Source organism: Phacochoerus africanus, chromosome X (genome assembly GCF_016906955.1).
Source record: "Phacochoerus africanus isolate WHEZ1 chromosome X, ROS_Pafr_v1, whole genome shotgun sequence".
In the NCBI taxonomy this organism is placed as follows: domain Eukaryota; kingdom Metazoa; phylum Chordata; class Mammalia; order Artiodactyla; family Suidae; genus Phacochoerus; species Phacochoerus africanus.
In genome coordinates, this window is record NC_062560.1 from 56,125,997 (window position 1) to 56,153,347 (window position 27,351).

General features: G+C 42.7%; 1 protein-coding gene across 1 annotated transcript in view; it reads left to right on the plus strand.

The window, feature by feature from the left end:
- MSN (moesin) overlaps positions 1-26,456 on the plus strand; it is a 63,978-nt gene extending 37,522 nt beyond the window's left edge. The window contains exons 2-13 of the mRNA XM_047765881.1: positions 2,329-2,412; positions 11,589-11,684; positions 12,840-13,114; positions 14,427-14,510; positions 15,229-15,375; positions 16,393-16,489; positions 18,394-18,557; positions 20,980-21,110; positions 21,369-21,529; positions 23,111-23,203; positions 23,448-23,672; positions 24,250-26,456. Of these exons, the coding sequence (XP_047621837.1) occupies positions 2,329-2,412; positions 11,589-11,684; positions 12,840-13,114; positions 14,427-14,510; positions 15,229-15,375; positions 16,393-16,489; positions 18,394-18,557; positions 20,980-21,110; positions 21,369-21,529; positions 23,111-23,203; positions 23,448-23,672; positions 24,250-24,414 (1,722 nt within the window). The 3' untranslated portion in view covers positions 24,415-26,456. The remainder of the gene's footprint in view (positions 1-2,328; positions 2,413-11,588; positions 11,685-12,839; positions 13,115-14,426; positions 14,511-15,228; positions 15,376-16,392; positions 16,490-18,393; positions 18,558-20,979; positions 21,111-21,368; positions 21,530-23,110; positions 23,204-23,447; positions 23,673-24,249) is intronic.
- The last annotated feature ends 895 nt before the right edge of the window (positions 26,457-27,351 follow it).

Consider the following 27,351-nt stretch of genomic DNA (forward strand, 5'->3'; position numbering starts at 1 on the left):
CCCTTTTCTCTATATACTTACATACTTTATTTCATGCATTTACAAATATTTTGAGTAGGGTGTTAATAGACTTCACCAAACTGCCCAGAAGGGTCCATTGCACAAAAAAAAGTCAAGATGTAAAATGTTCCCACCTCTGAGTCATATATTATGCTATACCTACCTCTTATATCCCTTTGCTTAGCCAATGTCTTGTGAGTATCCATTGAGTCTTGAATATTAGAGAGGTAACGTTCATTAAGATAGAAACCTTGAGGTGAGAATGAGAATGGTATCTTTCAAAGTACTAAAAGGCCCACTGTCCCTTTTCTACTCTTTCCTATCCCGTCAAGTCATTGGTGTTTTGAGATCTTCCCTGTCAGCTCAAGGGTAATTTAAGGCTAGATGATCAGGCCAAATTTCAGCCCATCAGGCCACATTCTCTCTACCTTATGAAAGTCCATTCTATGGAGGTTACCGGATTGGAAGGAAGCCTAGGTAACACTGAGTCAAAGTGGCTAACCTTGCTCTCTGTCTCCCACTGGGGTACTTGCCATACTTGTTCCTGCCTTCATGGCCTTTCCTGTCCCATTGTCAATCCTGAAATAGATTTCCTCCTTGGCTCCCTGGTGAGATTTATTTACAAAATTGTTCCTCAGGCCTGGTCCTCATCAGAATTGTTTAGCTGGCAAAATTGCTGTCTGGCCCCCTCTTCCCCGCTAGCTGACCCCTGTGCTCAGGAAAGGCCCAGAAGTGTCGAAGACTGATAAGGCTTAATGTCTTACTCACTCTGTGGGGATTTACATCTTTGACAATTATATTTTTAGTCCTCCCCTAAAGGACAACTAATATGTGAGCATCCTAGAAAATGTAGATTTTTAATTTAAAAAATGGAGAATGTACTCATAACATAACTACCCCAAAACCATGACTGACTAACACTTGGGTATAGTTCCAGTAACCTCTGTATTCATACTTTTTAGAAAATTGAGCTCGTAATGTCTTGTTGGTTACTATTCCTTACTTAATATTACTGAACTATTTTTTCCCTGGGCATGAAATAGTCTTTATAAATATATTATATGACCAAATTAAAAGCCATCTTGTGACTGTACCATATAGGTTACTTAAGCAAAATATCTAACAACTAAAAAATTTATTCTTTGATTTTTTTTAACAGAGATATTTTTTACTTTGATGTAATGGGGACTTAATATATTGGTTTAAATTGTGAGGTTTGGATGTAGATCTGAATTCAAACCCTGTCTTCTCCACTTAGTAGTGATGTGACTTTAGACAAATATCTAAGTCTTCATCCCCAGTATGGAGATAGTGTTCTTTACTTCACAGGGGGATTGTTGATGTTAAATGAGGCAGTCATATAAAGTGCCTAATGAATAATACGTCTCCATACATGAAAGCTACTGCTTATGGTTGCTATTAGTATTCTTACCACCATTATCAAGTTTTCAAGCCAAAGGAACAAATCTCTACTGATGAAATTTCAGCTATCATTGACCTTGGCTATGGGATCTGCTCTTTAAGGTAGAAGGTACTTTTTCTAGTGCCTATGAAATCCTATGTGTGCCTACTTGTTATTTTCATCTGGGCCTGTCCCTGTCTCTTTTCCCTCTGCTGACTTAGGAACATCTCTGTGTTGCCCACACCCATCTCTTTCGAGGCCCCTTTCCTCTCTTGTGCCTAGGGAGACCAAGGAGACACAAATACAGGAAGTGTTAACAATGCAAGTCAGTATATAGAACCATAGATGTCAGCACTATGTAGTCATCTAGTGTAACTGACAACCTCCATCCCCTGCACTCCTGCCCTTGAACAGATGAGGGGCACTAAGGAAAGGGATAAAACTTATGCAAGGTTGTAGAGTGAGCCAGTTATGGTGCTAAGCCCGTGCTCTTTATCCTGTCCTTAACTTGGCTCTGCAAAGATCAGTGCTTTAGATAATCCAGGCCATTATCTAAAGATTATCTTTAGATAATCCAGATCAGAGATGGGGAGAGAACGCTGTGGGCTTGGAGCTGGCTGGTATAGGTGGGGAAGAAGTACAGTTAACACTTACTTTCTCTCAATAGCAGGTTGATTTGCATTTTTTATTTGCCCCTTGGTGAGCATTGCCCTATAGCTGTAGGTCCCCCCCCCGCCCCCCACCCCGTCTTCAGTAAATTGATTGGGAGTCAAGGTTGGGATATTGTTTGTTTCAATAGTCTCTCTTCCTACCAATGTCTAAATTTACTATGTTCTTGCATCTTAGTTCCCTCTCCAGAGACTTGTCTCAAGCTCTGCTGAGCACAGAGCAAGACAACTAATTTGCCTCCTTTGATTTCATCCTAGATCAATGTCCGTGTGACCACCATGGATGCAGAGCTGGAGTTTGCCATCCAGCCCAACACCACTGGCAAGCAACTGTTTGACCAGGTAAGGGAAGGAGTTTTTGCTCCTTAGACTTTTCCACTACAGGTAGCTTCCACCATAAAGTCTGATTCTTGGGAATGACTTCTATTTGCTTGTCCAGAATAATTCAAAACAAAGGCTAACCTTAGCCTTCATAACAAAGGAGGCAGACTTTAACTTTGGTAGTCTGCACTTCGGATGGCCCCAGTTAATCCTATCCTTGGTGCTGAATATGGGAGAAAAGAGAAGTTATTGGGTGGAGTATGGCTGTGCTAGATGCTTTCAAAATTGTCAGCACACAGAGCCTTTCTCTCAACTCTGAAAGATATAAATGATCTCTTTTCCATTTTTTTTTTCTCTTGGCTACACCTGCAGCATATGGAAGTTCCTAGGCCAGAAGTCAAATCCAAGCTAGAGCTGCAACCTACACCACAGCAGCAGCAGTGCTGCATCCTCGACCCACTGCTCCTGGCCAGGGAGCTAACTGGTGCCTCCACAGAGACAAGTGGGGTCATTAACCCACTGCACCACTGTGGGAACTCCCTCTTCTCCATTTTAGTGATGAGACTCAGAAGTTAGATAACTTAATTGCACTCAGCTGATACCTGGTTGGAATTTGAACTCCACATTCTTGTTACTGTACAACATGGCCTCTGTTACATGTTTTTTTCTTCCTTATAGAAGGAAGCCAACATATTCTCTCTGAGGTAGTGTGCTCTCTGCACCTTTCCTTCAAGGAATATTGGAACTTGGATACCACTGGGGGTGGTGAATGCAGTGGGAGGGTACCTCAGCTCCTGTAATCATGCCATGGAGATAATGCCAAAGTGGTCATTCCCATCTCCAATCCAAGAGGTGTCCCTTCACTGTGATCATCATTATCAGAAGAGATGTGCTATATGATAGCCAGGTAAGGGCTGTAGGATCTTTCAGCATTCAGAGACACTCCAGCGACCAAAGGAATGTGCCATCTGTGATCAGACTTCCAGGAGTAAACATGGGGCTCCCATTTCCAGAAACTGGGATTCCTCCATATGGGCCATTATTCCATTTCCCCACCAGCCTCTAGTGAGGTGGGAGTTGGAAATTGTCCAGGATATTGGGACTACATATCCCCTTAATGGCTTTTCCAGGCCCTTTTGCTCTACCTTCTCCTTTGCCTTTTGAGTATCTCTGCTTTCTGAATGCTTATCCAGAGTTGGGAAGGGAAAGGAAGAAAGAGGTTATATTCAAATGGGATCATTCTATTCCTATCAATATTCCCGCCCAACTGGTGAAGGGAGAGAATGGAGATGGGGATGGTATAGGGCTGTTTTCCATTCAGATCTTTATGTAGAGGGAAGGAGGAAGGCATGGCTAGCAATGTGAGGACTGTTTGGGCCTATCTCCTGAGTCCCTGATGTCATGTAGTAGAATGGGAAAATTGTTGTTTATGGCTAATACAAATGAAAGTTAACATTTATTCAGGGCTTACTATATGCCAGGTACTGTGACAGGCATTTTGCGTACCATATCATTTGACCATTACAAGACCCTGTGAATGCAGGGATTAGTACTGGCTCCATTTTACAGATGAGTAAACAAAATCTTCATTTTCCTAGTTAGACATTGGGAAAATTTTTGAACCTGTTTTGGGTTGGTAGTCTCATCCAAAAAAAATTGGGCCCAATATCTTACCTCACGGGCTTTTTGTGAGGTTATAAAAGAGTGTATTGCTTATATCTCACTTGCTACCCAGAAAACTTATTGTCAGGATACACAAAATCCAAAAGGATAAATTAGAAATAGGTGAGAAAGACAATTAAGAAAATACAAATAGAGAAATGAGTGTTATGTGAAGCATCCAGTGTGTAGTAGAGAAGTAATAAATGATAGCTCTCAAATGCCGTGATACTTGTCTCATTAATCAACTAGAGTTGGGAGAGGGTCTTGAAGATCTCAGAGTATCTAACTTTGGATTTAGCTAGAACTTGCTTCTTCCCTGGAGTTTGTTTAGTATTGAATGGTGAAAGGTAGTCAAAGTACAAATTAGGCAAAGGAACATTTAAACGCATATTTACTACAATTAAAGTAATGTACTGAGATTCACATAGTTCACAAGTGATTACAGTGCTAGTCAGGAATGACTGAATGCATTTTGATTACATTAAGCTTTTGCATTTCCCTTTGCATGCAGGTTTTATATTGGAAAGCTTTTAAAGGAACAGCCTGGTGAAGTCGATGGCACTGGATAGAATGTTAGAAATCTTGGGCATTAGAGCTGGCTCTACCACTATCTCTCCTGATACATTTCAGAAAGCTTCCTCCTCTTTGGGCTGCAGTTTCCCCATCCATGCAATGTCTAATTGATCTCTCAAATATGGTTCTCTCTCAAAAATGTGTCTGTGGCATTTATTTCTGTATTTCGTATATTTTTATTTCCCATTTCTAACCCTACTATTTGGATTTCAGATGACCCCTTTCTGTAAAAAAGAGGGAGATGTTTCACTTGAGTATGATTTGTAGTTGGCATATGCCAGGAGGTGGTGATGGGAAAGCTACCTGGCAGGAGGGACAGCTCTTCCTGGATAGGCTTCTTACTGTCTCTGGGACAAAAGGAAGAAAGTGTTCATAATGGTAGGTAGGCTGTTGGGCCCTTTATTCCAGACAGCAGTTATCATTCTGGGCAGCAGATGTAGAGGGGGGAGGGTCAGCCAATGTGGTATTTTCTAGTCCAGCTGGGGACCAGAGGCTCCCTCAGCTTCTAGCCAGACTCCTTCCTAGAGTCCTGGTTCTATACCCCACCTCTCTCAAGCAAATGACACCATTCCCTGTCTTCAACACTGAGGGCTTTGTCCATTTACATTGGAGGGAGTAGCTGTGAAGAGTTAGGAAGGCATAATTTAGAGCCTAGGGCAGAAAAATATTTGAACAAAGAGGTTTATTAACTTTGAAAAGCCACAAAGTCTTATAATTCTTTATTAGTGATGGTTTGGTTTGCTTACCATGGGTGTAGTTCTGAGGGAAGCCCACATAGTAGGGAGCCCTGGCTAGATTGCTGTGCTAGTTCTGAAAGCTACTGCTTCCCATAAAAAGCCCTTGAGAGACTTGAATCTTTCATACTGGGAGAGGAAAGGGAAGAAACCAGGAAGTTCATGATTTCTCACCTGGAAAATCAGTGTGGTTTTGAGAAATATCATTTAGTGAGCACCTACTATGGACTGTCCTTGGCTACATGTTTTAATCCTTGAAGTAATCCTGCCTATGAGAGGTAAAAGAAGACACTCTAGGGTATGTAGCTGGTAAATTGTGATATGGAGTTTCAAATATAGCTCTAACTATAAAAGTGTACTTTGCTTAGTGCACTGCTCTGTTTGGGGTGACTGAGCCTACTTGGCTTTAGAAAACTCAAGAGAAGTTGTATTCTCTGTCTTGAGATCACTGAGGGGCTATCATAGGAAGGGGGCAATCATGTTCTGTGAGGTCAGAGGAGCAGAGCTGGGACCCCATAGGTGAAAACTACAGGAAAAAAGATTTGATCTCTGACACGGAATTGAGCACTGGCATTCTTGGGGCCATGGAAGGTCTGGATGGGAATCCTCAGAGATACATGTTCACAAGCCATTGGGGGATTGATCTCTTCACTCTCTCTAACTTGATAAAGCTTAAGGGAAGAAGTCCATTCTGTTTGACCTTTGAGAGCCATTATTCAAGGAGATGTGGGCCTAAGATGAAGGAGCTGGATTCCTTGGGAGGAGTTGATAAAAGCTCTGGAGCCATCCTGGAATCCAGCAGTTGTCTGGCTAATGACCAGAGAGGAAGCTGCCTGGAGAGGAAGCACTCTCCTTGGCACCAGCGATAAATAGCAGGCAACAATGGGAAACCATAGCTTGAGGAGGCCCAAGGCCTGGTGGGAAAGGGAAGTGGGGCTCTAGTTCTTCCCGTTTACCTTTGTTTCTTCTTGTGACTCTACTCATAGCAAGGAAGGGGAGAGAACACTGCTACAGTGATTATGTCACCTAGCCCCACCTATAAAGCCAGAGGTTCTTCCGAGGGCTCTTGATTACCTACATGCCACTAGGGGGCAGAGCTCGCATCATAAGTTCCACTTTGAGAACCGTCTGCCTGGGTCTCCTCAGCTAGCGTCTCTAGCTTTAGAGCTAGTCTAGTTACCTGCCCCCTTCCCTTAAGATTTTAAGCTTTAGAAGAGAGGTGAAATCTCAGAGCATCTATCCATTCTTCTATTCATTGACTGATTCAATATTGACTGAAGGTCTGCTCATCTCCAGGAGAATCTCTAGACCTGTCAAACCACTATTTCTGTCCTTAAGGAACTTGGAGTTACTCACCTATGGAAACATGCAACCCTCCTCTCATGTAGAATGAAACTAACACCCTTGAACCTTAGGTTGTATAGAGGTTGTATATAGAGTGTGGGATTTGGTATCAGCCTTGGGTTCAAATTCTGTTCTGATATTTAGCTGTGTGACCTTGGATCGCTCATTTAGCCTCTTAGGACTTTACTTTCCTCAGTAAAATGGTAATAACACTAATCTTAGAGATTTTGTGGTCTTATTTAATCTTCACATAAGTGAAGTGAAGTGAAGTGCCTGGTACATAGCAGGCATTCTAATGTTGCTTGTTCTTATTAAGGGCTAAGTAAGTGAGTGGAAATTTCCTTGGGAGTTCAGATAAGGGAGCAATGAGTTCAGGAAGTTTTTCTGGCTCAGTGAAGGCCCTAGGATTTGTGGACTCTGCATTGAAGACAGCAATCCTAGCCTCTTTTTTTCTATTTTTATTTCATAAAGCAACTAATACCTATTATTATAATACTAGTACCCCCATATTATAGATGAGGAACTGGGGCTTAGAGAGGGGAAAAGACTTGTTTAAGGTCAAATAGCTAGGATGCAGTATAATGGCCTAACCAAGGCATATAGCATTTCCAATTTTCCCAGCGCCTTTTGTCAGCTGTTTCCTCTGTGACCTCCCCTTTCTTGGCCTGTTTCCATTCTAAGAGTGAAGTTTGGTCCCTAAACTTAGAACCCTAGCTGAATGTGTTCCATGCTATAGAACAGGTGGCCACTTGGGCACAGGCAGTGTAGGGTAGCAGAAGGAGTGACGGTAGCAGCCCCTCCTGGAACTTTCCAGTTGTGCATTGATTTGTTTTCAGGTGGGTGGCTGATGCAGCTTCTGCCAGACCTGTAATGGGACCTCAGTGGGCCTTATGTGTTTGGGCATTGATGCAGTTTTGTACATAATTTCTCATGTAGTTTTCCTCTTAAGGCTCAAGCCTTGCTTTCCAATCCTGCTCTGGGCTTATGAAGTGACCTATTGAGTCACTAATTTATTTACTCAGATAGATTCATAGGAGACATGGGGAGGGGGGGTTCCAGGCTCCAGAATTGAGCTAATCTCCCCTCCCCTCCCCAGACCTCAGACATAAGTAGCCTTCACATGCAAAAGAGAGGCAAAAGGGAGTTCTTTCTTACATCCAGATGCTCCTAGTAATTAGGATTTCCTCAGAGTCAAATCTATTCCCCTTGACCCCAGTTTTCTAGTTTATGCTGCCTGGATTCTATAATGCTCCACAGTGTATTTTGGGGGTTTGTATTGTGTGTCTGAATAGAGCCCACATCTAATGTATTACAGACTGAAGTTGTAGTCCCTCTAAGTGTTATGTGCAGGTTCTAGCAGGTACACAGAGCTGTGGGATGAATGTGATTTTTGTATCTGAGAGCATCAGTTTTAGTTATAGATATTATCCATTTCATTATTAAAACATAGTTATTTAAGGGAGTAGAAAATAAAATTTGCACAAATGATTGTTTAAATCTGAGACTTCAAAGAAATTTTGGCTCATTGCCATGTCCTTGTATCTTGTGCAATCACTTCCCAGTCCCCATCCCCTGGGTGTATGCATTCATTATTTTCTGCTGCTTAAGGATTTTTTCCATGGCAGCCTTGAAAAATACTAGCTCAGGCCAGATGATCTGGGTGTCTGGGATCAAAGGGAGCAAAGATAATTTTTTTTTTTCCCTCAGGGTTTCAGCCATTTCTCATAGAGGAATGGTAAGGACCCTAGTCACTGGAGCCACAGATATTGTTCCTGGAACCAGGACATAGATTCTCTTTCCCACTAGAAAATCAAGTTTCTCTTTCCTGTAAGGTCCCAGCTGTAAGCAAAGCTGGGAGCAAGCTAAGCTTGGCCTCATTTCCGCATTTCAGGACTTGGAAATGGGGCCAAGACTTGCCTGATCAAATGATTCCCAGCACCCTGTGGACCTTAATTGGAGATTTCCGTATAGCCTGGGGTCCAGGGGTCATCCGTTTTATCCTTTGTTCTTTTTCAGTCTCAATTCTAACTTCAGATCATATTTCCTTCTCCCCACACCCTCACTTCCTCAGTTTGGGACTTTAGTGGAGGCATATCTCCAAGCCCTATAGGCTAAGGAAGTGGAAATTTATATGCATCTGATTTCTCTATATTCATAAGGAAAGAGGCAGTGCTCAAAGGGAAGTAAAATGCCCTACTGATCCTGAGATCTTTCTTTTGATATTGCTTGAGCTATTATTTGTCCAGCATCTCCTCAGTGATACTACAGATCCTGGAACTATTTTGGCTCCTACAACCCTCCTGTCATCACACTCTTACCCATCCCACTACTGAAATTGACAATATGGTGCAAAAAGAGGCTAAGAAGCTTGCTCCTGGGACCTCTGGGACTAATTGTGTAATCTGTTCCTGCCAACTCCCCTTTGGTTCTGGGGTCCCTGAGCCTCTATAAGTGGGCTGTTAATACAGGCAAAAGTCAGTTGCTGCTCTGCTAGTTCTATTCCCAGTCTGCCCTGCTGCAACCTGGCATCTTGGCCCTAATGGTCTCTTTTCAGCATCTTCAGTGGGTCCCTTTCTTTCCTGGGGCTGAATTGTTCCTTGGAACTAATTTCTTCCCACCAGTTGCACCCAGACACAATATTCTTCTGCAGCCCTCTGAAAAACTGTTAGAACTGTTAATTAGGCCTTAGATATAGGATGAGGTAAGAGATGCTTTAAAGAACTTGCCTGTTCACATCCTCTTCCTCTATCCTCTGCAAAAAAAGCCAGAGTCACATTTCAACATGATTAATTTCTATTGTCCATCTAAAATCTGATGGTTTTAATTTCTACTGCCTATTGACTTGTACTCAAGGACTCACCTTGCCATTAAATTCTGGAAGTCTTTCGATTCTTCTTCATAACTCACATCTTTCCTCATTTATCTTTTCTAAACATGTTCCTAAGTTACCCAGGTTGGCAAAAGGTAGATGGGAAATGGGATTCTATTTCTTAGTCATTTGCAAATAACTTAAGTAGTAGAATGATAGAACTTGAAAGAATAAAGAGGCCATTTAAGCCACCCCACTCATAGTACATGGGAAAGCTAGATAGATGAGGAAGCCGAGGCCTAGAGAGGGAAATTTGCTGCCTTAAGATCACATAGCAAGTTGGAGACAGAGTGACTTTCACTCAAGTTTTCTGATACTGATTCGAGTTATAAAAGAGAAGGGTAACTATCAAGTAGTTGTTGACTGAGCCTAGTGGGAAAGCCAGAAACTATATCTAAACGCAGAGGTAGTAAAAGTTTATTGTCTGTCTGAGATATCTGGGCCAAAAGAGAACCAAGGCAGTAAGTCACTTGGGAACCCAAGGGCTTCTAAGATCCTTTGAGCCTTTGCCATTGGGACATAGCATGCTAGAGAAAAAGGGGTATAGGTTTCAGAGTCATACACATTAGAGTTCTAGTCTGGGCTGTACAATTTTAGATAGGTTTCCACTACAAGCCTATTTTCCTTATTTATAAAATCGAGATAATAGATGTCTCATGGTTATTCAGTGTTTGGTACCTGGCACCTAATAGGTACTTAATAAACATGTTTTACTTTTTCCTTGGGGGTCTCTGAAGCTCTCGACTGTAAGCTCTGGGAATGACCATGGGCTTGGCTTTGGATGCATAGTAGAAACGTTGTAGATACAGTGCAGTGTTTGTGTGTGTGTGTGTGTGTGTGTGTGTGTGTGTGTGTGCACGCACGCGCATGTAGCATGCATGTATGTTTTGAGAGGAGATAATGATTTATTCACAGGGATGGATATAAGCAACATCAGGGCCTTGTTACATGTTTCTAACTCTGGGTACATTTCTTCACCTTAATGCCCCCAACTCTAGCACTCCTACTCATATAAGAAGACTTCCAGTTGCCAGCATGACCTAATTGGGATGTGGCTTAGTTTTATTGTCTCCATCCCTAGTAGTGGGCATGCTGGCGTTGAGCCACTAGCCAAACCTATTTATACACTAGTGTCAGGGACTGGAAAACAGACCCCATCTGTCCTTTACTGGCTGGTCTCCCTTTCCTGCCCACTGCTCAGCCAAGATGCCCAGAACACCATGTGGCCTCTCAGCTACTACACTGAGGTAACCACGTTGTTTCCACCCTCATTCCCACTATCAACCTGTGTGAGTGAGAAAGCAGAATCATGACTGAGCCCTAATCAGAGCTGGAAAGAAACATCTCAGCCCCTAAGCACAACAGAGCTTTGGAGTATATAGATACCACAGTCCTCACTCTGTCTCCTCAAACATTTTTTTCTTGGGGCATTGTAAATGTGACTCAGTCTGAAAGGTGTGGACATTATTCCCAGTTGCTAAAGCTAAAGGAGAAATCTAGGAGAAAAGATAATAGGAGTTAAAGCACCAGTCTCTACCTTTAGCCTTTAATCCATCCTGGAAGTATGAAGCTCCATGGCATAATAAAAAGAAGGAGGTGGCAGAAAGCACTGGATTTGAATGGGTTTGCAGTAAAACAGACCTGGCTCTGATACTTACTAACTGAACCTTCACTTCTCTGAACCTTACTCTTACTATCTGTAAAATTGGCCTAATTGTAATTATATCATAGGATATCATACGGTTATTGTGAAAATTCAAGGAGATAATGGTTAAGTTATGGGTGTGTGGTAGTGGTCATAAGTAATAGATCCAGTCCCTACCTCAGCAGAAGTACTTTGTGCAGGGTGATGTTGACATCACTCCTTAATTGCTACCCAAGTCTATTTTCTTGCCAGACCCTGGGCGCCTTATAACCTTTAAGGTCAGAGACCATGTAGGCTCCATGTTTGTATTCACTGCTCCTGGCACAGGGTAGGCATTCAATCAGTGGTTGTTTTGTGTTTTCTCTTCCAGGTGGTGAAAACTATTGGCCTGAGGGAAGTTTGGTTTTTTGGTCTGCAGTACCAGGACACTAAAGGTTTCTCTACTTGGCTGAAACTCAATAAGAAGGTAATTGCTTATCCCACTATTGGGTTGGAATTCACTCCACCAGATCTTGCTCAAGGGTGTGAGTGACATGTGCTAGCTGATAAATAAATACAGGTCATCTAAGGATGTATTTTTCACTGGGTGGTCTGTTGACCACTGAATCAGAGTAAGGGCAGAGCTCTTGCATTGTCTCCACTTGGACTTCTAACAGCAAGAATGGCCAAGAGGAAATAACAAATTAAAAAAAAGAATGGCCAAGAGGATTCAATAATGGACCACAGTAGTGAACCATTAGTAGTTCTTTGAATGGGGATTGGTATCCATTTTTTCTCTCCAAACTCAAGGGCTTTAGGCAATTTGTTAAACTGAAAGTCACAGACTCTTGAACTGGAAAGAATCTTGAAAGTCCCATAATCTTATCTTGTTCTTTTCCCCACTTGTCAACTGATGCCTGAGTCCCATACAGATGCATCCCTCTTTCTTGATTTTCTATCTCCGTTGAATACCAAATGGGATGATTTAAGTATAGGTCCATTCAAGCTCTCCACATCCAAGTAGCATCTCTACAGGAATGTGGAAGTTTTCCATCTTGTTATCCTCAAACTGACTGACTTTGTCCTCAGAGGTCACAATACTGTCCTGTGGCTTATTTTCTTGATTTGTGTCTAGGGGATGGGTAATCCACCTTCTGCTGTCAGAATCTCATTTTCCTAAAGAGTGGAGACTTTTGCCGTAAAAAATGTGGCTCTTTTGGGAGCCAATTTCAGGCTTTTTAAAAGAAAATCTGATTTGTGCTCCTGCATAGCCAATTCTCAGGCCTTAGTCACACAGCCTAGTCTTTACTTTGCTGATTTATGGAGTTGGGGAATCTTAAAAGAGGAGTTTCTTAAGTCTACCCTCAGAATGTGGGGGCAGTTGGTAATATTGTTAGATTATGATGGCTTAAGGATTTATGACTATCAGTGGGTATTAGGTTATTTCAGGAAGAAATTACCAATAGGAAACAATTATGGACATGGAATTGGATCCCCAATGAAAGTAATGTGTCTCTTTTCTAACTTACCAGAGGAATTGCCATCTTACTCTTTGGAACTGTGCAAATTGATGACTTTCAGTGTCTCTTCCCAACCTTACTCTTCCCCCTAAGTCTATTTTTTTACCCCCTGCTGCTCTCAGGTGACTGCCCAGGATGTACGGAAGGAAAGCCCCCTGCTTTTCAAGTTCCGGGCCAAGTTCTACCCTGAGGATGTATCTGAGGAATTGATCCAGGACATCACACAGCGCCTGTTCTTCCTGCAAGTGAAGGAGGGCATTCTCAATGATGATATTTACTGCCCACCTGAGACAGCCGTGTTGCTGGCCTCTTATGCTGTTCAATCCAAGTATGGTGACTTCAATAAGGAAGTTCACAAGTTGGGCTACTTGGCCGGGGACAAGTTGCTGCCACAGAGGTGAGGTGGTGTCCTGGCCATCTACTTTGGCCAGAGTGGATTATGGCCCCAGACTGACTGATTCGCTGTTACAGACTTGCCAGATCGGTCCCTCCCTACTAAGATCTTTTTGAAGACTACGTTATGCTGTTCATACAAACACATTTCTCTGGTTCTCAAGATGAAAACCCCCCCCCCCCATTTACCTGATTATAGAACTTCATCACCCCGGAAATAGGTGCTAATATGGAGAACTAGAGATGGAGTGATTCTCCCTGCCCCAGTTTCATTTTCTCAATCCTTTTCACTGATTTAAACCTCTGATATTAGAGGCTCATAGGAGTGAGAAAAATACTCAAGCCAGGGATGTGGGGAGTTCAAACGGTCTTTCAATATGGATTACCAGCGTACAGAGCTTTCTGCTTTTGTAAACTTCAAAAGTGAACATTCTCAAACACTCATTATTTTTGTTTTGGCATCACAACAACACAACAAAATGAATAAGGCAGGCATTATCCTTATTTCCTGGCTAAGGAAATAGAGCTATAGAGGTGTTCACTCTGACCTGCTTAATCTCCCACAACTCATTTGAGATAACCTGGAATCCTAGTCCCTGATTTTTTTTTTTAACCCTACTGCATCCAATGGCTATTTTTATAGGCTTTTAGATTGGAAGGGAAAGTTCTGTTTCAGTCTGGTAACCTCAGTCCCATTGGAGCTGTGACAAATGTACAACTCACCTGAAAGTATTTAGGGGTAGCGGTTGTGCCCTGGGACTGACTCTACCTGCCATGATGTCTGAGATAGCATATTTAAAGCAAGCCTTATTTATGATCTAGCAGATCTGGGACATTGAGCCTGTTTGTTTCCCTCAAAGCCATTTGGGCTCATTTCTCTGTTCTGTAGCCATAGGCTATGATCTCTTCGCTGAGCAATAGTCTCACAAATGCAAACTATTGGTCCCACAAAGATCTACAAGAGGGTGTACATGTCTCTGTGAGACCCATTCCAAGTCTTAGTACCACAAGTCAGCACAGACTGTTGATATGTTATTGCCCTGATTGGGGACCATGGCATATTAATGGATTTTCTGGCTAAAGGTAGAAAGGAAGGTGTTCCCATTGTCTTTCTTGGTCACACATTCTGTATTTCTCCTAACCCTTAGGTACTTACCTATGTCTAATTAATACCTCCTGCTGTAATTTCAGTCTGCTTCAGTGCAAAGACCTCACATTCTTTTTGCTTCTTAGCCCTTAGATAGCTAAGTAGACTTCTATTTATCCCTGCATTGGACTTTGTGCTTGAAACTACTCACGACATATTATCTTTCCAGGGTCCTGGAGCAGCATAAACTCAACAAAGACCAGTGGGAGGAGCGGATCCAGGTGTGGCATGAGGAACACAGAGGCATGCTCAGGTGAGTTCTCCCTAGCAACTGTGGGTTCTACTGCCCTTGTAGAGAGAATAAGGGTTGGTTTTGGGGAAAGAAAAGCCAGAGGGCTAGGAACACTGGAGTTTATTGGAGAGGGACAGGAAAGTAGTTTATAGGGGAAATTAGAGATGGAAGACAAAGCAGGACCATTATAAAGTAGTACTTTTTGTGAATGATGGAACTGATAGCCCAGACAGTTTTGACCATAGCCCAGACAGTTTTGACCATAAAGAGGTGGAAGGGATCTCAGGATCCTTAGGGAGCTTCTGAGCCACCAAGGGGTCCTCTCTGAGAATGAAATGAGAATAATTTCATTATTAAGCTCTATAAACATGGCAAACTATTTGGGTGCTGTTTAGTTGAGAAACAGAGCATATCATTTTGCCATGATTACTTCATCTGGGCTCTGCTAGGAATGTGCCTGTGTAAGAGGCTTCTATGATAGTTAATATATCACAGGCCATCAAGAGTCAGCCTACCCTTATTCCCATTGGGAACCTCAGAACTTAGGTTCCTACTAGCATGTTTTGGCAAAAGTCATGTTGTGTTTTGTTCACCATCATCTGCCCACCTTCTATTATCTTTCCCACCCCTAATGGCAAGAGTCTTGTTGGGCGTACAGAACAAGTAGGCTTTCTATCTCCCTGGGTCTAATTCATAGTCTTCCCTTGATAACAGGCCCCACCCCCACTTTGTTGTTTAGGGAGGATGCTGTCTTGGAGTATCTGAAGATTGCTCAGGATCTGGAGATGTATGGTGTGAACTACTTCAGCATCAAGAACAAGAAAGGCTCAGAGCTGTGGCTGGGGGTGGATGCCCTGGGTCTCAACATCTATGAACAGAATGACAGGTATAGCTCATAGTTCTCTTAAGTTTTGTGGGGCACTTTGACACCAAGGGCTTACCATAGTGTAGCATTGTACCTCCTGGGTCCCACTTGTGTAGTTCTTTTTCTACCTAGGTTAGACTAGCTCAGATGATGGCACAACCTCCCTCAAGCGTCTAAATCTTATACTGACTAGATTTGTACTGTCCGCTATGGTAGCTTCTATTGAGCACTTGAAACATGGCTGCTTTGAATTGAGATGTGCTATAAAGTGTAAACTACACTGGCCTTTGAAGACAGTATGAAAAACAGAATGTAAAATGTCTCATTAATATTTTTAAAATATTGATTTACACATTCAAATGTAGTATTTTAGGTATACTAGGCTAAATGAACTGTTATTATAGTTAACTCCACCTATTTCTTTTTACTTATTTTCACTAGGCTACTAGAAAACTTAAAATTACATATGCGGCTCTCATTATTATTATTATTTTTTGGTTAGCTCTAGAACCTACCTTATCAGGATTTGTAATTAACCTCATTTCCATATGGTTATTAAGTGTCATTTGGCCATATAATCCCTCTCACTAAAGCCTTCTCTCACTTGCTTATTTTTTCTCATTGGTCTGCTGCTTGATGAGGATGGAGATCAATAGATTATTGTTCTGTGTAAATTACTAATCTGAAACTCATCGTTTACCTTCGCCCAACCTTTACAACCTTGAGTAGAAGAGTTCCAGTTAAGTCGGGCTGGGGATTCTTATGAGAGATTGCTGCAAGGTCCATACCTTAACAAAGAGTACAATAAAACAAGTCTCAGCCATTGGAATAAGGGACATGTTCATTGTGCTATCAGGAAGTCCTTTGTGTACCCACAATGCTGGCAACTGACCTGGTGGCATGTGATGACACTGGCTGAGCTAGCAATGAATATGTCTCCTTAAGGGAGAAGTTGGAGGTGGGGAGGGCAAGGCACCAACCCTCTCTATCCTTTTTGTCTTGCCCTTGTCCTTATGTTCTTCATCTCCATTTCTACAGACTGACTCCTAAGATAGGCTTCCCTTGGAGTGAAATCAGGAACATCTCTTTCAATGACAAGAAATTTGTCATCAAGCCCATTGACAAAAAAGCCCCGGTAAGTTACTCCTCCCACTGGCCAAGACAGGTACCTGCCAAGTCCTGGATAATGCTAGAAGCAATAATGTCATTCTGTTTTTATCTCTCTTTTCTGACTTTTGGTTATGGGTGGGAATAGAAGACACAAAAGGTGATGGCGGTGAAAGGGGATGTTGATGCCAAGAAATGTAACTGATAGGATCCTGCTACCTGTGTTTCAGGAGAAGAATCATGAATGAGGGAGAGATCTATAGACAGTCTAAGTACTGCCTCTTAGCCATTGTCTTTTTTTCTGCCCTGAGGCTCTGACATAGAAACAGAGAATATATCTTATCTTTTAAAGCCTCTAGGCCCTAGAAAGTAGAAACTGCTTATGTACTTGATTTATCTTCAGTTGTGGAAAAGACAGAGCCAGGAGAAGTCCAGATCTGAAGGTGATCCTCCAGATGGTTTTTTTTTGTTGTTGTTATTATAACTTTGCTGCTGTCCTGTCAAGACTTCTCTCTAGAGCAATCCAAAAACAAGAAAGTGCTTTGGGTCCAGTCATTCCTCTAACATGCTTGCCATACCTGTCACCTACTCAGTTCCTGTGGCTGATAAGACTGGAAGGCTGGTGATTATAAATAGGATAGAAAACTGAGATGAAAGTTTCCTCTTTTTTTTCATTGTTGCATATTGTATTTTATTTATTTTTTATTTATTTATTTTTTTTCCGCTGTACAGCATGGGGACCAAGTTACACATACATGTATACATACTTTTTCCTCCCATTGTTGTGTTTCAATTTAAGTATCTAGACATAGTTCTCAATGCTACACAGCAAGATCTCATTGTAAATCCATTCCAAGAGCAATAGGTTTCCTCTTTTGATGTACCTCATGTCCAACAAGGGCCAATGACCATGTTGAACCAGACTCTTCTCGTGAGGCTTCAGCCTTTCTTCTCCAGCTCTGAGGTCTCTGAACTTGCTCTGCTAGGCACTTTCTATATGTTGTCTCCTTAAACCCTTGATGACATTGTCTGGTAGGTAGTAACATACTTACTTTATAAGTGATGACCTTGAGTTTCGGAGGGATGGAGTGATTTGCCCAATATCACAAAGCTTAAAATGATAGACCTGAGATTTATATCAAGGTCATTTGACATCTAGAGCTTGTGCTCCTTCCACTGCACCTCAAGCGATGTGAGACAGTAGCAGTTTGGGTTCAGTGGCAGAGGAGCTGGTGGTTAGCCCATCTTCTGGTGACACTGGTCCAGTGGTATTTATAGTAAACTCAAACTCAATGGATTTTCTTGTGTGTGTGTGTGTTTTTTTTTTTTTCTCTGCTGCTATGCTCAACTTTCATCAGAGAAAGGTAAGTAACAAAGCCAGCTGAGATCAAGGGCTTATTTTAAAAAATAACAACCAGGATAATTGGTGTTCAGGAGATTTACATATTCATGTATATATTTACAACCTGCCTTATTCCAAACAGGATTTATGGACTAGGTCTAGGATATGTTTTTAGGAGATTATAGAACCAGTCCAGCCCATCTGTATCGCATTCACCAGGGTATTGTGCAGGAATTCTTAGGCCTTAAGAGAGACCCCTGAGGCCCAGAAGGATATCTAATAAGCAGGTAAAGTCAGTTTATATCATCTGGATTGAGAGTATTTTAGGATTCTTTTCATAAGCAGAGATTGAAAGTATTTGTGGCTTGGTGGAAAGAGCACTAGTTTCAGAGTCAAGAAACCTGAGTTCTAGTCCTGGGTCTGCCACTAATCTGCAATCTGACCCTGGGCAAGTCACTTCACCACTCTGATAATTAGTCTTCCCATCTATAACATGATTTTCCAGTGCTTTTGGACTTAGCTTTTCAGAAGGCAGAAGCCCAGCTTCAACTATCCCTCTAAACTTTTTCTGACTGATGGTTTTCCATCAGGACTTTGTCTTCTATGCTCCTCGGCTGCGAATTAACAAGCGAATCTTGGCTCTCTGCATGGGGAACCATGAGTTATACATGCGCCGCCGCAAGCCTGACACCATTGAGGTGCAGCAGATGAAGGCACAGGCCCGGGAGGAGAAGCACCAGAAGCAGATGGAGCGGTAGGTATTGTGGTACTGAAGTAGGGGCTGGGACTATGACAAAGAAGCCTCTCAAGGTGCTAAGCCTGCTTAAGGCAGGGTATGAAGCTATCCTGTTCTAGAGGAGAGAGAACTGTACAGGGATGACACCTCCTCCATTAAGTCTCAGGCATCACCATCCCCAGGAAGCAGACATTAAAACCCTAGGATTTCAGAGAGGAACATTTCATAATTCCCCATTATCTATGACCCTCATGCCACTGTTCTTCTAGGTGGACTCTGGATTGCTCTGGGCTACCTGATCAGTATAGTAGCAGTAGCAGAAGGCTCCATGCACATTTAAACCTGAATTCTTTAGAGCTCTTTGAGTGAAATTGGTCAGAGCCAGAATTTTCCCTACAAAACCCTTATGCACTGTAGCCCCTTGCTGCTCAAAGTGCATCAAGCGTCAGCAACATCAGCATAAACTTTGGAACTTTTTAGAAATGTAGTATCTGAGACCTACCCCAAACCTACTGATTCAAAATCTGCATCTTAAGATCCTAGTCGGCCATTTCTTCAAAGAAGATATGCAAATACCCAGCAGGCACATGAAAACACCCTTAGTCATTAGGGAAATGCAAATTAAAACCATAGTAAAGTACCACTTCATATTCACTAATATGGATATAATAAATGAAAACAAAAAATAACAACTGTTAGCAAGGGTGTGGAGAAATTAAAACTCATTTTCATCACTATTGGGAATGTAAAATGGTTCAGCTGCTATAGAAAACAATTTGGTAGTTCTTCAAAAAGTTAAGTGTAGAATTACTATATAATTCCACAATTCTACTCCTAGATATATACTGAAAATAATTGAAAACAGGTGTTCAGACATGCACATGCACACACATATTCATAGCAGTGTGATTCCCAATAGCCAAAAGATGGAAATGGTCCAAATGTCCATCAGTGAGTGAATGGACAAATAAACTGTGCAGCTATCCAATGGAATATATTATTCAGCCATTAAAAAGAATGAAGTACTGATACATACTAAAAGTAGTAAATCTCTAAAACCTTATACTAAGTGAAATAAACCATACACAAAAGATCATACATTGTATTATTTCATTTATATGAAATATCCAGAATAGACAAATTTGTAGAGACAGAAGGCAGATTTGTGGTTGTCAGGGGTTGGGGGAGGGGAGATGTGGAGAAACTGCTTAATGGGCATGGGGTTTTACTTTGGAGTGATGAAAGTGTTTTAGAACTAATAGAGGTGTGGCTATACAACATTGTGAATGTATTAAATCTCTGAATTATTTTCTTTAAAATGGATAATTTTATATTACGCAAATTTCAACTCTAAGTTATTTAAAAAATAAGATCCCAGATGATCCCTGTGCATGTTAAGGTTTAAGAGCACTATTCTAGTAGGTTCTTTGTCATAAAGAGTTTGGAACCTCAGGAGGCTTTTAGTCTAGTAGACTGGAAAATGATTCCATGTATGTGAGGTTAGACACCAGGATTCACATTTAATCAGGAAAAAAAATGAGATTGGGGGAAGTTTATAAAACTGGATCTGGCAGGAACTTACCCTCAAGGACCTTACAGTCTAGTAGGAGAAAGGGGAAAAAAGAGTATATATGTAACTGTTCAAGGTATAAATGCTACATCATTTATTCACTCAATGAATATTTAAACAATGAAAAAAACAGAAATTTCTACTCCCATGAAGCTGTCATTCTAATGGGAAGAGACAGATCAAATAAGCATATTATACACTTTGTGATATGATGAGAAAAAAATAATAGTGGGGAGGGATATGGAGAAAGATAGGTCATGATTCTGAGGATTCAGAAAGAGAAAAGACATCTAGCCAAGGGAGAGAATAAGGCCTCCAAGAAGAGGTGCTGGGGCAAGAAAAACCAAGTACTTATTCTAGATTTACAACAAATTTTGTGGAAAAGGAGCCTAGAGATGGGCTTCAGAGTACAGGCAGAGGACTGCTGTCCTAGCCATAGACATCACCAGACTTGAAGCAAAGTATCCAAGCACAGAGCCCAAACTTGTCTACCTTTAATTCCATGAGTTAAACAGGGCAAGCCTTATTAGGACATTTTATAAATAGAGGTACTGAGAATAAGCGCAAAGAATTGAAGTTGCTAAACTTAGCCACTGGTTACCTACTGGGTAGTGGCAGAGCTGAGGGTCTAGGTTGGATCTTCTGATTTGGGGACAAACTGACAGGGCCCTGAGCATACTGGCCCCTGTAGGGCTATGATGTGAGGGCAAGGATGTAGAGAGAAAGGAGAGCAGTCTTGCCTCTCAAGCCCTGAGTGTATTGGAAGAGTGGGGACTGAAGGGCCAGGGCCAGGGCCAGGGAGCCTTGAGTATGCCAAAGCTTCCTTGTGGCCTTACTATCCTGTTCCATCCCTTTTTTCTTCTTTCATAGTGCTCTGCTGGAAAATGAGAAGAAGAAACGTGAGATGGCAGAAAAGGAAAAAGAGAAGATTGAACGGGAAAAGGAGGAACTGATGGAGAGGCTGAAGCAGATTGAGGAACAGACTAAGAAGGCTCAGCAAGGTGAGGCTTGGAGTCACCTTGGAGACTGGGTTTTCCCAGAGTCTGAGTCTATGAGCTAGAAGCCCTGTCTGAGATACAGACAGACCCAGACCATATATTCCAGATGTGGCTAGAGAATAGAGGGAGGATGGGGCAAGAGGAAGAGTACCTAGAGCTTTCTTTCAGCTGTGCCCTGGTGTGAAGCATTCCTAGGAAGGAAGCTAGCTGTCCTTTCTTGATCTCTGTACTCTTCACCACCATTCCCTCTCCTCTTCCCAGAACTGGAAGAACAGACCCGCAGGGCCCTGGAACTTGAACAGGAACGGAAGCGTGCCCAGAGTGAGGCTGAAAAACTGGCCAAAGAGCGTCAGGAAGCTGAAGAAGCCAAGGAGGCCCTGTTGAAGGCCTCCCGGGACCAGAAGAAGACCCAGGAACAGCTGGTAAAGCTACAAAATGGGCTGAGATTATAGGACATGTGTTTTCTCTGTTTGCCTATCACAGCTACCTTTGCTTGTGGGACTGGCTTTTTCCAACAGAGTACCTCTCTGCAGGCTTCCAGCAGATAGCTCCTTCAGAAGCAAGCTGAGAAATCACTTTGAAAACAGTCTACCCTAACCCTTACTTTTATTCTACTTTCTTAGGAATTGGGAAATCTGAGTTGATGACCTGACAGAGGAGAGAGAGAAGAAGTAAAGGGATTCACACTTGATTGTCTAGCTGTGTGTGTTATAAGATATACTAGCAACTTTTTCCTTTTCCTTACTTTCTCATTTCCTCTTCCTAAACAACCCTATGCTATTAACCCATATGGGATAATATGCCTGGATAAAGAAATTCAGGCTCAGATAGGTTGAAGAGATCTGTCGAAGGTCACACTATTTTGACTAAGTAAGGATGACAACTCATTTCTGCCTTTGTTCTTTTTTTTTTTGTATTTTACATACATGTGACTAATTTATTATATAACTGGAGTTTGTATGTCTTAATCCCCTTGACATATTTCACTCATCCTTCACCCACTTCCGCTCTGGCAACTATCAGAGCCACAGCTGCTGGCCTATGCTACAGCCACAGCAATGCAAGATCTGAGCTGCATCTGTGACCTACACTGCAGTTCACGGCAACACCAGATCCTTAACCCACTGAGTGAGGCCAGGGATTGAACCCTCTTCCTCATGGGTGCTAGTTGGATTCGTTACCACTGAGCCACAAAAGAACTCCGCATTTCTGCCTTTCTTTTAAGGGTTTGCTTCCTCAAATCATATGTAAAACTATGTGTCTATACATTTTACAGGGGAGGAGGGTAATCATCTATACTTTTATCACAATTTCCAAGGGTTCTGTGACTCAGAGATTAAGAACCTGTGGCCCAAATTCATTGACATATGCTTTTCTCCTGTACTTTTTGGAGTCAGAGTGCAAGAAACTAAGCCCTAATTCTTAGGGGAAAACTTTGGAAGATTTTCCCAAGGTGTGAGAATGTGCGAAGCTTTATTCCCCTGTTCATATTACTTTGTGACACTTGAGTATCATTCCTATACTTGTCCTGGGAAGAGTCTTAGTGGAGCCCTGATCACTGTAAGGTAACAGGAAAGGGTCTTCCACTTCAGGCAGCAACCCAGTGATCTTCAAAGCTTTGCTGAGGCCCTAACTGTGCAGTGGATAATACTAAGAAAGTGGAGGTGGGGTACGGGGAAATACATATATCAAGAAAGAGGGAGAGGGAGAAGGAGAGATAAGGAAGAGGGAGAGATGAGGAAGAATCACAGATGTCATGTTTGTCTTCAGGTCTGTAGTCTAGGTGGGGAGGAAATGATTTGGAGTTAATAGGGTGTTGTAGTAGATCTGAGAATGAGTGTTCCTCTGGGCCTCCTAGAGGAGGTTTGGTACAAAAAGCCCCCAGAACAGCAAGCAAGTGGAGAAGCAGATTCCCTATTAGTTTGCAGGGTACCTGGGGTTTAAGATACCTGGCCCTGAGGACTAGAAGGCCCACCTCTCATAAGCTTTCAATTTATCCATAGGCCTTGGAAATGGCCGAGCTGACAGCTCGGATCTCCCAGCTGGAGATGGCCCGACAGAAGAAGGAGAGTGAGGCTGCGGAATGGCAGCAGAAGGTAAGATACAGTGCCCAGGGTAAAGCAGTGTGGGATGGGGTACCATATGCATAACTTCCAGTACCCTGGGGAAATTGGTACAGTTACTCCTATTATAGAGCCAAGGAGACTCAGGATCAGGTAGACAAAGTGACTTGGCCTACCTGGTGTCTGCTTCCTGCTGGACAATTCTAAGCACATGTAGGGATGCTGAAAGTTAGCCTGGTGTGACTGCCAGTCCTTTTCTTCCTCTGTTATTGGACAGGCTCAGATGGTACAAGAAGACTTGGAGAAGACTCGTGCAGAGCTGAAGACTGCCATGAGCACGCCTCATGTGGCAGAGCCTGCTGAGAATGATCAGGATGAGCAGGATGAAAATGGGGCAGAGGCCAGTGCCGACTTGCGGGCTGATGCCATGGCCAAGGACCGCAGTGAGGAAGAACGCACCACTGAGGCAGAGAAGAATGAGCGTGTGCAGAAGCACCTGAAGGTACATAGGCAGAGCCAAAGGGTCATGGAGACCATGTGTATTGACTTAGTAGCCCATGGCCTTCTTTAGATCATCCTGGGCAGACGGGTAGAGGAGCCTGCTTCAATGCTTTGTTGAGAGCTTTAAGGCCAGACACCTCTCACTTATCAATCAGACCCTGAACAACCTTATTTTCCCCCATCCTCTACCCATACTTCATTTACATCTTATATTCATAAAAAATTTAGTTGACACAGAATATTTGATATATTGTTCTATACCAATTATCAATTTGTCTACTAAGTTTGTGCTTTTTTGTTTTATTCTTGCACCACTGCAGTTTTAACAGGGCTGGAAATGGCTTTCAAAAATATGTGGTGTGTGTTTGTAAAGAGGGAGCAGTTGTAGAGGGGTGGAGCGAGAGAGAGGTGGGAGAGAGGGAGGGAGGGAAGGAGGGAGAGAGGAAGGAAGGAAGAAAAGAGGGAAGGAAAGAATGAATGAAGGAAGGAAGAAAATAAATCAGGAAATAAATTTGGTTATTAAAGGGAGGTAAAATTAGAGGAAGCCATTAACTCATCATCCCCTTGCACCCTCACAGGCCCTTACTTCAGAGCTGGCCAATGCCCGCGATGAATCCAAGAAGACTGCTAATGACATGATCCATGCTGAAAACATGCGACTGGGTCGAGACAAATACAAGACCCTCCGTCAGATCCGGCAGGGCAATACCAAGCAGCGCATTGATGAGTTTGAGTCCATGTAATGGGCACTCAGCCTCTAGAGACCCCTCCTCCCTTCTTACTTGACCCACACACTCCTACACTCTTGCCTAACTCACACTGCGCTGGAGCCACTAACTAGAGCAGCCCTGGAGTCAAGCAGCCAAGCATTCAGTGCAGCCATGGGACCAAACCTAGCCCCTCAGCCCTCACTCACTTCCCTAGGCAGAGAGATGGCCCACTATGGTGCCAATGGGACCCTCTTTTTCCTCTGTCCTGTTCTATCTAGCTTGCTAGAAGAGATCACTTTCCCAGCTCAGAGGCACCTCCCACTTCATTTGGAAAATACCTCCACACTTACTTTTGCTCTGCAGGAGTCGAGTATGGGTAGGTTGAAAACTGGCCCCCACCCGTGACACCACTGCCTTCCTCTTCATGGTCCTGTGACTTATAGAATTGGAATATCACAGGGTTTAGGGAGGGAGGCAGGGCCCTGGCTATATGCTGTAGGATGTCAACTACCCTAGGATTAGGCATACCAATGTCCATTCCTTCTAGAGTTATTTAGGCTTTTTAATGATTGGAGGGTAAAAAAATGTTAAGTTTTTCTTTTTTCTACCACCCAGATTAGGCCTTGTTCCCAATAAGCCTTGTCCCTGAGTTCAGGGACTCAGCTTCTCCTCAGGGTGAGATGGGGGATACAGTGCCTTTTAAGAGGCTTCACCAACATCCTAGAAAGCCACTGGCCCTTCTGTTCAGGCAAGACTGGGTAGAAGATCTGCCCCAGTACCTTGGGAGCCTAGGCTTATTTCGAGTGAGCTCTATGGGAAGAGTTATTCCTTACTTATTATTCTGGGTTCCTCTTCCTTTCTTGGGATCTGCCCCTCCCTACTCCAATTCCCAAATCTCCTCACAGTAGAACAGTAGGGATGATTACCCCAAAACCTAGCCAGCTCCCTCTAGGACCCTTGTAAAAGGGAGGAAATATTCACATGGCTTCAGTATTTTCCCTGCCAGGGGTCCCAGACCTCTTCTTCCTTCAGAGCTACTCGGGCCATGGCTCCTGCTTCATGGCCATCAAGGCCTTGGTTTGGTGAGCCCTGGAACTTAATGCCATTTGGCTCAATTGGTGAATAGATGAAAGAAGCTGAGTGTGTAGAGAGAAGCCTATGACCCATATCCTACAGTTTACTTGACCCCACTTTGGCACCTAATAGCCCCTTCCCATTACCTCTCTTCATGGTGATGACCGAGTCCTGCCTATGTTTAACAAACCTCTAACACAGGTCTTGCCAACAATTGTGCTGTCCCTTGGAGTTGTAAACCAGAGAGCTGTTAGGGGCTCTGGCCTGGTCCCTTTCACACCCCAACCCCTTTTTCTCAACCTAGGCACAGCTTCCTCCTCCTGTCTGTCTCATGTGTGCTCTTTTTCTACCAGTATTATATATTTTAGTTGCATCTAACTCAATATTGATTATGTGTTTCTTGCTAATGAACCTTTAGAAGATATTAGTCTTGGGACAGGATCATTTGGCCTCATTTCCTTACCACCCCTATACGTGGGAAACATACTATATTGTAAAAGAATATTTTGCCAGAAACATTAATGTTAAGAAGCTTTCAGTATTAGTGATATCACCTGTCACTATAGGTCACACAGTCCTTTTTTTAAAGTACTTGGTATTTAGTTTTATTGTTCTTTTTTTGCCTTCTCTCCAGAGTTAATTCCCTAAGGGGCCTACTGTCCTTCCATGAAGTGCCCCTAGCCCAAAGCCCATGGCTTTGATCTCTCCCTCTCCTTGCCTCCTGCTTGACCTTGGGGAGTCATGTGCATTGCTGTGAATTATATTGACACTCTTGCTAATATGTCCTATATTGGATAAATTCAAACCTGGAATTGTGGGGCAATCTAGCTGCCTTAAGGGCAGTATTCCCCCCACCCCACCCCAGGGAAATTGGGAAGAAAGGTTAGATTTTATATTCAGGGTTTTTGTGTGTATTTTTGGGTTTTTAAAATTTGTTTTTGGAGGGGTTTATGCTTAACCCATGTTCTGTTTCAGTGCCAATAAAATCGAGGAAGAGTTCACTATGACTTGATCTTTCTTTGTGGCATGAGAGGGTGGCTATAAGATACTTCTCTGTAATTTCCAGTTTATGGACCACTTTTCCATCCCTGGTATTGTTTCATTCTCACTTCAGTCTTCTGGGGAGTGGGTATGACTATCCTCATTTTATAGAGGAGGGAATGGACTTGAAAGAGTAGAATAACTTCCCAAGGGCATAGGACTGTTTGACTCAATAGCCTATGCCCTTTCCATAGCCCCAGGCCAACTTTTCCAATGTATATGGGCCTGCATTGGACTATGTGATGTTCCTGGGCTTGCTTGACATTGGGGCTTTGGGGCTGCTTGTGAGGGGTGATTTATATCTCTGGACTCCTCCTGGGGTGGTCAGGTCCCGTCCTGCTTCCTTGTCAGAAAGGCCCCCAAGCTTGCTCACCTCTACCCTCACTTACTGCAGTGCCAATGAAGGTCAGAGATATTACTTTGAGCCATGTTGCAAAAGGTAGTGGGAAGTGGAGTGTGACATGAGAATGGAGAGTTCATGTATGTACAGCTACCATTGGGCAGTACTTTATGGTTTATAAAGCATATTAATTTTGTAGCCTAGATATGGTTATCCTAATATTGTAGATGAGGGAACTGAGACACAGCTAATCCTTTTAGGCTGTCTTGGACTTGGCATACTCTTGTCACTTAACAGCTCCCTTCTTGGTTTGCCAATACTTGCAAAGAAAAATTATGTATTCTGTGAGTTTTAAATCCCCTTAAGGCAGTGGCTTCCAAACTTGTCTGCATATTAGAATCTTAAAGACTCCAAAGCTTAGACTATATCCTCAGATCAAACTATAATCTCTAGTAGTAGGACAAATATTTGATGATTCCAGAGTGCAGACAAATTTGGGAACCACTACTCTGAGG